This window comes from Lepidochelys kempii, chromosome 1 (assembly GCF_965140285.1).
Source record: "Lepidochelys kempii isolate rLepKem1 chromosome 1, rLepKem1.hap1, whole genome shotgun sequence".
Taxonomy (NCBI): domain Eukaryota; kingdom Metazoa; phylum Chordata; order Testudines; family Cheloniidae; genus Lepidochelys; species Lepidochelys kempii.
In genome coordinates, this window is record NC_136380.1 from 21,405,563 (window position 1) to 21,418,380 (window position 12,818).

General features: G+C 39.0%; 1 protein-coding gene across 14 annotated transcripts in view; it reads right to left on the minus strand.

The window, feature by feature from the left end:
* The window catches only part of DLG2 (discs large MAGUK scaffold protein 2), a 1,468,504-nt gene that overhangs the window by 59,802 nt on the left and 1,395,884 nt on the right, over positions 1–12,818 (minus strand). For 13 of the 14 annotated variants that reach the window (XM_073336088.2, XM_073336097.2, XM_073336081.2 and 10 more), the window contains one exon: positions 9,186–9,362. In XM_073336088.2, the coding sequence (XP_073192189.1) occupies positions 9,186–9,362 (177 nt within the window). Of the gene's footprint in view, positions 1–9,185; positions 9,363–12,818 lie in introns of those variants that run through there. The other variant, XM_073336213.2, reaches the window with a different exon arrangement.

Below are 12,818 nucleotides of genomic sequence, written 5' to 3' on the forward strand. Positions count from 1 at the left end.
GACTTCCCATTTTCAAAAGTGACTGACACTTGGGTACTTAGCACCATTGATTTTCAGTGAGATTTAGGCTCCCAAGTCACTTTTGAAAATGGGGCTTAGCCTCCTAACTGAATTAGGAGCTTTTAAAAATTTTATCCAGTGCATTTAAATCTCAGTAATATCAAACAAGTGGGTTTCTGGGTTCCATTTATAAAACAAAATGAGTAGTTTAGTGGTTTGACATTGCTTGATCTGAAGAGCCAGCATTTGTGGCCTTCTGAGACAAACTCTACTTCAGTCACAGTGGAGTAAATCCTGAATAATGCTACAGTGGAGTTATCTAGGTTCACGCTGATCTATCTGAGAGCAGAAGCTGATTCTATGTGCTTGCCAATGAAGGGGGCCTACAAATAAAATTTTCAAAAGTGTCTAAATGAATTATGAGCATAAAAATGCTCATAATAAATTATAAAAAAGGACAATTTTGAAATCTATTGACTGTCAATGAAAACTTAGACTCCTTAGTAGCTAAATTGCTTCTGAAAATGGGACATAGGCACTTTTGAAAATTTACTCTAACTCTTTGGAGTAAACTGGAAACACTAAGAAACTATACACAGATTCACCTCAAATGAATGTATTACTGGCAAGGATTATGCCGCTTGTAGAACTTTAGAAGCAATGTTACTGGACAAACAAATGGGTTTCCAATCAGGCCATAGCTGCACTGACCAAGTATTAGCCTTGACAACACACACTGAGGCAGGATTCCAGTGTAAACTCAAGTCTGGGGCAGCTTTCTTAGGCTTATCTGCTGCCTATGACACGATGTGGAGGAACAGCCTCCTCCTGAAAGCCAGCAAAATTATCCCATGCAACAATAAAATTCTTCCAAGACATTCGGACCAACCTTTTGTGTTTTCCTATGTGATCAGGTCAGCAGGCCATGCACTCTCAATGATGGCCTACCACAAGGATCAGTCTTAGTACCGATCCTGTTTAATATCCACACCAGTGGTCTTCCCCGAACATCATCACAGAAATTAATGCTGATGACATTGCTTTGACCATACAGGCACAGGATTTACCTACACAGAACAAATCCTTACTAAGGATGAACCTTAAAACCATTTTAATATGGAATAATATTTCTTATACTGATGGCTAAACCCAACATCATTCAGCTTATTGTGTCAGCATTTCATCTAAACAATCAAATGGCTAGTTAGGAACAGCACATAGAGTTCTGTGGCTTACAGATAAAACATGATTCCACCATGGAATATGACCAGCACCTGAAAAATATTCATGATAGAATTAAGATACATGTAAATTTCATCCAGAAACTGGCAGGAATGACCTGGGAGCCAATGCAAAAACTTTACAGACCTCATCACTAGCTCTTATCTCCTGAACTGCAAAATACTGCTCACCCATCTGAACACGTAGCTCACATACATCGCTTGTTGATTGTCAATTTAAGAGCATCACGCAGATTAATACGGGCACAATAAAACAAATGCCACAACCACGGCTTCCCGTACTGGTGCACATCCACCCACCCCAAGTTCATTCCAATATGATAATTCTTTGGAGGCTCCATCATATTCAAGGGAACAAGAATCTTCCAATAGACGAAGACCTAAATAATATACTGAGATTCTGACTCAAATCAAGAAAATCTTTTAGGCTGGCAATGCAAGAGCTCAAAGATTCAGGGTTTCTCCCTGAAGATCAATGGTGAGCAAGGTGGAAGGGCACCAACATCCTGAAAAAACACCACATCAAGGACCCAACTGAAGAACTCAGTGGTTCTACAATCCCACAGAAAATATGGCCCACCTTGAATCGCATCTGCACATCTCATGGCAGACGTGCCTACCTTCTCCATAAATGGGGTCTGAGATACAATCCTATTTGTGACCGAGGAAATGGCCTTCAAATTATGGAACACCTTGTCAATCAATGGCCCAACTAATCCACGTGATGGTGGAATCACTGCCATTCACTCCGCATCACCTGAAGCAATCAATTAGATCCTTAATCTAGACTTGGGCATCTAACCTTGCTGTTTTTAAGCCATACAGAAGGAGCAGAAGAATGTATTCATATGCTGTAAGTGGATGGTTAATGGATTACACACAACAGATTAGTTTTCTTATTGGAGATGTAAAATAACAGGCAAGACATGCTTTAAATTTCATAGTCATATTCATCTGTGATGTAAACGAAGGTGTAAATTACATGTTGGGTGTGAAACCAAGTATAAGTGGTTGGAGTTGATTAATTTGTATGGATTTAGCATTCAGCTGGTTTGCAGAATGGGCATAATGATAGAAAGTGTAGTAAGAAAAGTTCCTAAATAGAAGTGTGCAAAATAAAATGTGTTTTTGACAAAACTTGTTTTATTTTACACCCTTCTGTGAGGGTAAGGAAGCAGGAAAATGACTATCTTACACATTGGCAAATGAGTTTTGCCCGCCCACTGAATGCCAGATTAGGGCAAACATGTTTTACCATTTCCACCCATTTTCAGACCAATTTACCACACTCAGTACACAACTTCTCCATCAATTACATCTCTGCTCAGTTTGGCCCAGAGACTTCCATGCTTGTTATAAGCATTCATGCAAGGTCTGATTTTGACCACCAATGTCCATTCTCCAACTGTTTTTTGAGTAATATTAGGATACTCATTAATTGGCTTTTTATGGAAACAACACGTGTAAATGCACTAGGACAAAACTTGTTCTCTCTCTGAAGAATTCAGGTCTTCATAATCAGAATTTTGCCAATTGATGGTAGCTCAGCGCCCGTTTATTGTCCGATAAAAGCCATACAGTTGCTATTACGGAGAAACATGCTATTGTAAGATTGGGGAGGAAAAATCCTTTTAACCTGTTTAAAGCTTAAGACTTCGTGAGCTGTTACAAAAATAATTGACTTGCCATGCTCCCATGAAGCTATCTTGGTGGTTCGTGGCCTTTGTGAAAGCTAATTCCTATTTTAAATTGAAAAATATTAATAAAGTTAATCTTATATAAAAAGTCTCCTGAAAGCAAAGCCACTTTCAATGAAGCTTGTGGTAAGTGCTTTACTGGACTCACAGTACAGTCTTATTCCTACTGTGATGATGTTCCTCTTGCTTGCAAAAGAATAAGGACACGGGAATACACACATGCATATCAATTTTAGTCTATACTTATCTTTTCCCATTAGATTAGCAACTGTGCTCAAGTAACTCACTTCAGATAAAGCTAACAAGACCATGCTATTTTAAAAAGCTTTATCTTTCTGGGATTAAAATCTTGAGGGATTCTTAAAAAGGTAGCTAATTTAGAAGAGAAACATAAGTAAAACCCAGTTGAGTGGATAAACATGACAAGTCAGGCAGAATAACCAATTTAAGATGCCTTTTTACCCAGAAGGATTTTTGCAATTGGCAAACCTCTGGTTCCTTGTCCTTGAAAAATGTTTATGAAAGACTTTTTCATGTTCTTTTTTCATCTTTTGCCCTTTAGAATCTAAGGAGAAAAATATAATTGTGCCCTGAAAGCTCTGTAGAGTTGTAAACAGCATGACAGGCTGATATCACTTTAAACATTTGTTCTGTACAATATGGATATAATTTGCATAGACACCCCCCCCATGTATTTGAAAATAGTATTCACATCCCTTGGCCCACACCACTTCCTGCAGCCCCCATTGGCCTGGAACGGTGAACCGCGGCCAGTGGGAGCTGCGATCGGCTGAACCTGCGGACGCTGCAGTTAAACAAACCGTCCCGGCCCGCTAGCAGATTTCCCTGATAGGCCGCGTGCCAAAGGCTGCTGATCCCCGTTTTAGGGTAAATTAACCCTGCTTCTTTTGAAGTAACAAGCAAAACTCTCCTTGATTTCAGAGGCAGCAGCAGTGGGATTGGTGACAATGATGATACGATCTGCATTAAATTAAAAGCACCCAATTCATTGCCATTTTGGATCCTTAGAGCGAATTCATACAACTCTTATTCAGAGAGTGAGTGCAGGAAAAGATAAGGGCAGGTGTATATGCATTGGCACACAGAGTACCTAAGCTTAGACTGACATTCATAAGGTGGGGTGTTCCTACCTCCAGTGACCTGTATCTAGAGTAAATTAGAGTTCCTTGAAACACCAGTTTTGAGTGGCTTCTTTATACTTCTCTAATTATGGCTATTGTCCTTAATAGAAAGTTGTACCCATTTTGATTATCCCATCAGTATGAGAGTTCACAAGGTGAGCAGCAGTTCTCATTATCAAACAGTGATGTGTAGAAGATTCATTCCAACTGGCATTTCTAAATCTAATTCTAAAGATGACCACTTCCACGTAAAATGAAGTAATCTGTGGCAATAGCTGCGTGAGAGAGATTATAAACCAGATTCCAACAAGTTGGCACCCAGTGTTTCATTCTTACATGTTAAAGAATAATATTTTCTGTCTGATGGTTACACCAGCAGGCTAAAAACTGGTTCATGGTCTCTTTCGCTAAGCGTAATGTCATCAGTGTCAAAGTGACATCACTTTACAGCAAGAGGGTCATGCTGCTCACCCACCCAACATGAGGGTACGTTACAACTGTAATTAGAAATACACCTCTTCATGGTGACCAGAGCTTGGTAGCTAAGAGAATTTTTGGACCTCAGGCCAAAATAGGAGAGTTTTGCCTTTAGAAGTGAGTGAACAGCTTCCTCTAAAGCCAAAGCCATGATCAGTGAGATCCCAATTCTGGAGGCACTGACCACTCTCACATCAATTCCCACTGAAGTCAATGGCAGTTAAAAACTCTAACCAATTCACAGGATCAGGCCCTTAATGACGGGGACATAGTTGGGCCAGGACCATGGTACTCTGCTTGTTCAATACAGAATTAAACTGCCTATCTCTGTGACACAGTGCTACAGGATCCAAATTCACTTTTAAAGGAGGGCTTCTCAGTTGTAAACAAAATAACAAATCCACATGGAAGTGACCATGATTAAATCTAATGACAAATTGATTTCAAGCTCCATGTAATTGATTGACAGTTAAGGGCTGGAAACTACACACCATCCCAGAGTGAGTAATGGGCAGCAATTCCCTGGAAGCTATAAATTACTACCTTTTCTGGTCTACCACATCCATTATAAAATAAAAGGGAAAAGAAAAGAGAGTCTTGATTTATCATTGGAAATTTCTCTTATCTGCTCATGCTTTAATGTGCCTGTTTGAATGGTTCCATTCCAAAAAATGTGGAAAAAATGGTAAAATCAGGCACTTGGAAGGTGATTTTCATAGACATTTCCCTAAGTAAGAACTTAATTATGTTAATTGCTCTCAGAGTACATACTGAAATAAAGAACTATCATGGAAGAGGTCAATGGCTTCAGTACTGTAAGACAATAAAGGTTATTTTCTCTTGTTTTCAGTTATAATTAATACATTAATTGTACAGGAGGTCAATCTAGATGATCAGAAGGGTCAAAGTGCTCAGAGTGCTGTACATAACAGAATAATATGCCACCCTCATAAAATACAAACAAAGTGTGGGGGCCCAAGAGCAAAAAAAGGAAAAAGAGGAATTGAAAGGAACTTTGGTAAATATAGGGCCAACTGTGATGGGTCTACAGAAACTGTTTTGGTTTTTGGGGGCAGGGCACTTTAAAATGCTTTTTAAAGGTGAGAGGGATAAATGAGAAGGATTCCATCAGGAATGAGTTGCGGTTTGTAGACCCCATCAAAGGAAAGGTCCAGTCACGTGCGGATTGAAAAGCAAGGGTGGAAATCCTCAAATGTCTGGACAGTTTGTGAATGTAGACTTAGAGTGTAGATACTGCCAGTATAAGGCACCAACACTGGTGTTCACAGTAGCCTGAGCCAATGCCTATTTTTTAGTCTTTGGGCTATTCACAACCTATTTGCTTTAAGTAGGTCTTTGACTATTTGCTATTTGATTCTGAAATGTTATTTGTCACCTCTTCTCTATGGTTTCCTGCCTGGGTTCCTGAAATGTTTATAAACTGGAGAAGAGATATACATAAGATTTCCACCTGGCTGCACAAAACAGCCCCTAGAATACATTCTTCCCCGAGCCGATGGAACCATATGACTCTGCAAGCCAGCAAAATGGCTCAGGCTCCAACACATAGCTGCCACTGATCGCCTCCCCTCTGATATACCACCATCTAGCACGTGGGAAAGATGTTGCTGTTAGATTTTAAGTGTGTGGGACTTTTTTTTGGTACATGTATTGCAATTTGTACACAAATAATGACAGGTTTCAGAGTAGCAGCTGTGTTAGTCTGTAGCTCACGAAAGCTTATGCTCAAATAAATTGGTTAGTCTCTAAGGTGCCACAAGTACTCCTTTTCTTTTTACACAGATAATGTCATGTATACAACAAGAGGAAATTTGGCTAGTGATTGGTTCATAATGTAATCTGATTGTTTTTTTCAGTTTTTAAATAAAATTATCAATATTTAATTTTATAAAATGGCTACTCAACATAAAGCCAGTTGAAGTCAATAGAAAGACTCCCATTGATTTCACTGGATTTTGGATCAGGTCTCGTCTGCTCAGTAAACACTTTTCAGAAGAGATTTTACTCTAAATTTGAATTTATATGCTAGGTATAATTGGCTGATTCTCTTCTGCACACCACCTTGTGCAGTTGTGTACACCTGTGCAGTAAGTATAACAGCATTCTGATTTCGGTTGCATTTTACACTTTGCTCTGGTGTAAGTGACTACATAAGATGCAGGACAATGACAGTCAGGCTCAATGACTCTAAAAAGAAACTACTGTGTCCATAGTATGAACTTACATTAATTTTTAAGACACAACTTGAAAAAAAAATCTATCTTCTACAACTGGATCCTTGCTGATCTAAATAACTGCAAAAAAAAAAAGCAAACCAATTCATTACTTCAATACATTTTTAAGGTGGGACCAGGGAGAGGACTTTTTAAAGGGGGGAAAATATACCCCTGCTCCTGGGAGAATCTAGTCAATGTTAGATTTATGAACAACAGTATTTATACTAGAAACCCTGAATTAACCTTGAATGGTATGGCATTAACATGGGCTGCTCACATTTCAGGGAAGGATTTTCTGGAGAAAAACGTCACTGTTATGGGGAAAGGGGCCTAGCCCTACCGTTACGAAGAAAGGCCTTGCCAGAATAAGCTGAATAGCATTTCGATGACATTATCCAGCTTTTTGTTCCATTTATTTATACTCCAGAATTTGTTGGGCTCTTTCAGTAACAATTATTGGAGAAAAATGTGATGTCAATTTGGAACCATTGGAGCAGGCAGACTCCATTTCCCACCCTTCCCCAGGCTTCTGCAATTCACTGCTGATGCAGTGGCATGGGGGGTAGAGACCACTGTAACTGTACCTGCATCATTACAAATTCAAGCGCCATGTTTCAAGACAATACAACCTATTTCCTGCTTACTCTCTGCTCTCGTCTCATTTTGCATCCCTCTCCACTCTGCCTAAGTTGTAGAACAAACCACATCTTTCTCCCACTTCTGTCTCCATATCTTCCTTCATGCTGCCCCATGTGCCTTGCAGCCCGGTCCCTGAGTGGATCCAACATGCCTTCACATATTTGTCCCTCCTGAAAACACCTTCTGCAAGTAGGTCAATAAATCTTAGGCCCATGCATCCTCTCCCACCTACAGAATCATAGAATATCAGGGTTGGAAGGGACCTCAGGAGGTCATCTAGTCCAACCCCCTGCTCAAAGCAGGACCAATCCCCAATTAAATCATCCCAGCCAGGGCTTTGTCAAGCCTGACCTTAAAAACTTTTAAGGAAGGAGATTCTACCACCTCCCTAGGTAACGCATTCCAGTGTTTCACCACCCTCCTAGTGAAAAAGTTTTTCCTAATATCCAACCTAAATCTCCCCCACTGCAACTTGAGACCATTACTCCTTGTCCTGTCCTCTTCTACCACTGAGAATAGTCTAGAACCATCCTCTCTGGAATCACCTCTCAGGTAGTTGAAAGCAGCTATCAAAGATCAGAAAAAGATCACAGAACAGAAAAAGATCACACACATATCCACATCCACACATGTGGAACCAACAAGACACAAATCTAACTTCACCATTTAATCAGTTGTTTTGTTGTTTCCCCACTCCCTTATTTTGTATATCATAAAGTTCAAGGGTTCATACCTTCTTATACTATGGACCACGTCTTGAGAGAGACACTGTCTTATGAATTCCTTCTGCTTCCATTCATGATTGCATGGACCAGCACTCAGGCATTCATAATCCCATAAAAACCCCTAAGGTAATTATAGCAACATCTTACATGGAAGATTAACATTAGGAAAGTGTCTACTACATTTTTTCAGTACCTAGATACCTAACAAGGCCCATGTCAATGTGATATCTGAGGGCATTTTTAAGTCTCCATTGTTTAACATGGCAAAACCAATGAGCAGGGTTAGTATCCTGTGATCAGCCAGTTCTCCGTGGAACAATACTAGGTGCTCCGCAGGCCACCCACAATCCAATTTATCTCATTGTAACAAATTTGTGCAACCATTTTTATTAACTCCAGAATTTAAATCACTGTAGATAGAAGGTTTATAACAGGCTTAGAAGTAATATTCCAAAGGAAAAATTTGGTTTGGTTTGATACAATTCATTCTCCTTCATGCCACTTCAGTTTTTGACCTCTCTACTGAAATTATCAACAAAGGTACAGTGGCAGTTTTGATATTTGATGAAACCAACAACTAGTCACTAAGGCAACCCATTAGACAGCATAGACAGTAAAAAATATCAGTAACATTCAGATGGTACATTTCCCTATGAGTCCACCACAGCTAAACAAAGATATATTCAGAATTATTTTAGAGATTTAGCTAATTTCAATTTGTCAGGCTTTAGCTTCCAGTCCCCGGTTCTGGTTATGCCTTTCTCTGCTAAAGATTTTTTACTACCTGGTATGGTCTCCCCAAAAGGTATGTATACAACATAATCAAGTCACCTCTTTATCTTCTTTTTGATAAAATGAACAGATTGAGTTCTTTAAGACACTTTCCCCAGTGCTTGAATAATTTTTATGGCTCCTCTTTGCACCCACTCCTATATTTTTTTAGATTAGTGCACGTTGGTTTTGGAATAAAACTCAAACTTTTGCACATTTGTGCCTAACAAAGTAGAAAAGCAGCAATTACACATACCTCCTTTTGCTGGGTATAACTCCCATCTCCTCGCTGTCTCCTTCCTGAGTGACCCTCCTGGCCTGCCACCACTCGTCATCAGAGGCATTGATAACATGGAGGATGTCTCCGAATTGGAAACTGAGTCCTTGACTTGGAAGGCCACTGTCCTTGCTTTTGTCATAATCAAACATAGCTCTGGGGAAGGAAAATAAGGGTATGAAAACAGGCAATTAGACCAGTCTTGACAGCATTTACTACTGAACAACTTCTTGTAGTTTAAGCCCCTCTTATTCTTTCAAAAGAGATCATAAGAATTACCTCTTCAGAATTTAAACTACTTTATTTCCTATTTTATTTCATAATGTTTATGCATTAATTGGAGCGTTTCAGAGCTTAGCAGATAAAATATACGTAGTACCATGCATTTGTTTACAAAAATCTCTCGCTTGTAACGTTTAGACTCATGTCTGTGATAATGTACGACTGAATATCATAGAATATCAGGGTTGGAAGGGAACTCAGGAGGTCATCTAGTCCAACCCCCTGCTCAAAGCAGGACCAATCCCCCATAGTTACCCCAGATCCCTAAATGATTGTAATGGTGTCCCCTTCTTATTTTCCTACAAAACATACCATCGTCTCTGAGCACAAGTGAAAGACGTAACACGGACAGTATGACAACTAACCAGAAAGAAGAGAATGCCGAATTTTTAGGGTCAAATTCTAGTTCCACTGAAGTCAATGAGAGTTTTCCTATTATTTACAAGTGAAGCCAGATTATGTACCCTTAGGGCCAGATCTTGCCACGGGATTTATGAGGGTAGGGTGTTTGTATCTGGGGCTCCATGTAAGTGCAGAGGTCTGTCTCTATGAATCCAGTTGTAAGGTCTTGTCCTCAGTTTTTTCCCATGGAAAACAAATAGGAAAGGTTTCTCCTAATAAAATACAGTTTGAAGAAACCAATAAACTGGAATGAACATTTCTTCTCCTGTGGAAAAAAAATCTGATTATAACTCCTATATACAGAATTCCTAGCTTAGTGTGATCCCAAGAGGTATGTACTAATTTGTATCCCCTTTTGCTTGGGGAAAAGGTTTGAAAATCTTTATTAGTAAACATTTCCATATGAAGGATTTAATACAATCAGTTGTTGCCCATTGTAGTACAATTGCATAGAATGGTTATAGAAGCATTATGGGTAGTTTTAAAACACTCTAGGCTACTTCCTTTAATGAAAATAATGTTTTTAAAATGAGTTGCCACAGTTGTTACTGTGTTGCTTTAGGTTGTATCTATACAACCACAGTCATGTCATAGCTGCAAGCACTCGTTCTGGACGAAATTATGTAAGGAGGAAAAATACATTGAAACAGTATCTTCTCTTAAGGCGACTGTAGCTGTGCATCGTGCATCTTTAGAAAAGTGGGAGGGTTCTTTTATCCAGTGCAGCCACTCTAGTCACTCATCTTAGATGGGTAAAGACAATAAAAGATCTGGCATTATTTCACTGAACTTTATGCGATCTGTGGGACTGATTTCACTTGCAGCTCCCTGTTTCAATGCACTTTGAGCATGGATAACACTCACATTCTTTTACTGCAGAAGCAATGCCCAGTGAAGATACAGAAACCCTTTAAAAGCTTAGTCAGCAATTGGAATGTAACAAATTAATTAAATATATGATCTTTAAAGGGCTCTTGCCAGTAGTGGATCATCTGCTGCTCTGCAATATAAGCCTATAATCAAGAGTTACATCAATCCAAACGGCATATTCTGATAGCTAAGAAATGAGTGAAGTCTTGCTTTCCTTGAGAAATTAATGGAAAATCACATCTGGAGAAATGGCAGTGCCCTCACTGACCAGTTTTAAACCAAGAACCTGTTTATAATTGGCTTTAAAAGATGAATTATCAGGAAGTGAAACTCTGACTTTTACTAAGTGCCATGAGGGCTCACATATATTAAACAAAAGCATTTTCTGAGCAAGTCCATTAAATAATAATGTACCTTGATATGAAAGGCCATAATAGCCTTATAGCCCTATCCACAGAGCTGGCAACAATGCCAAGTATTGGTTACATACAGTAGATTCTGAATCCATCCACAATTAATTATCTCCAAACACGACATCATTTTTGTGAAGCAGAGAATGAGCAAGACACTCTTACTCCAGAAGTGAAACAAATTACAATGGAAGTCATGGAAATGCTTCATCTTTTGAAAGTTCTGAGGCAAAAGGAATGATAGGTTTCAAAAGCTAAACGGTGGAAGGAAAAGAGGTTTTTGTTTCTGAACAGACACTAGAGTCCCATGAGCTCATGCATTAGTCTAAAACTGCAGATTAACATGCTGGTTGATGCTAATGATGAATGCAGATGGTAATGTTTGCTGTTGACTTACACTGATTGGCGCTGTTGTGTACAACTCTAATTAAAGTGAGATTAGAGATCTGAAACAAGAGAATTATCAAGGGCACATTTTATCGACTGAAACAATTCTTGGCTACTGTGCATTGCAAATGTTGATTCCCGAAGGAAAATAATGGAAGTGCTGATTTGAATCCCTTTTCCCTACACATCCCAGAGGAAGAGTCATATTGGAGTTCTGATCAAGGCTCTGGTTACACTGAAGACTTTCAACGGATAGTCTGGGATAGCTAAAAAACAAAGGGTGGTCTTGATTCAGCAAACTATTAAATATGTGCAATTACCTCATGTGAACAGATGGAACTAATGGTGACCTCAGTAGGATTATTCATGTTTATAAAGTTACGCGCATGCTTAAGGATTTGTGAGATTGAGGTCTAAAATGTTGTTGTTGTTTGTCATTATTTATTTATTTGTATAATGTGAGGAGCCCAAGTCATGGCCCAGGACCACTTTGTGCTAGGTGCTGTACAAACACAGAACAAAAACACAGTTCCTGCTCCAAACAGCTTCCAAACGAAGTATATTACCTGCACCTAGATGGTAAGCTCTTTGGGGCAGGGACTTCCCTTATTTTATGTCTATACAATGCACAACACTTTCGAGTACTCTATACAGCATGCATAAATTCAATTAATAAACAAAAATAACATACTGTATTTGACATAGCATCTTTCATACAAATGTATCCCAAAGAGATACAGAATCTTAAAAAAAAAACAAAAAAACAGAGAGGGATATAGTTAAAAGCTGAGGGTAAGAGATGTTTTTAGATATGATTTGCAAAGAAAAGCAAACAAAGAAAATATTGCAAGATGCAGGAAGACCCTTCCAAATGACGGGGTCTGCAGAGGAGAAGGCTCTTGCAGCAGGATTTTTAGGGAGTCCTCCTGTCACGTGTGACATCAGTAGAACCTTGTGATGTACTTTGTGAACTGAGAATGTAAAACATCACTGTGGCCACAGAACATTGCCATTTTTATTACCCAGCTAATAAAAGGAAACCATGTCCAACTACTTTTGGTCTCCTTCATTTTTGCAGCCAGCATTATTCTAGGATCACAATGTAGTTCATAGATGGCACTGTAACGTTAGAAAAGTTTTGATGTAACAAACAACTGCAATCTTCTCCACCTTTTCCTTTAATTTTAATATGCTCCTGAACAATTGCAAGCCCTGCCTACAGCTAGTGAGTTGAAAGACTCACAAACTGTTCATTTATAAA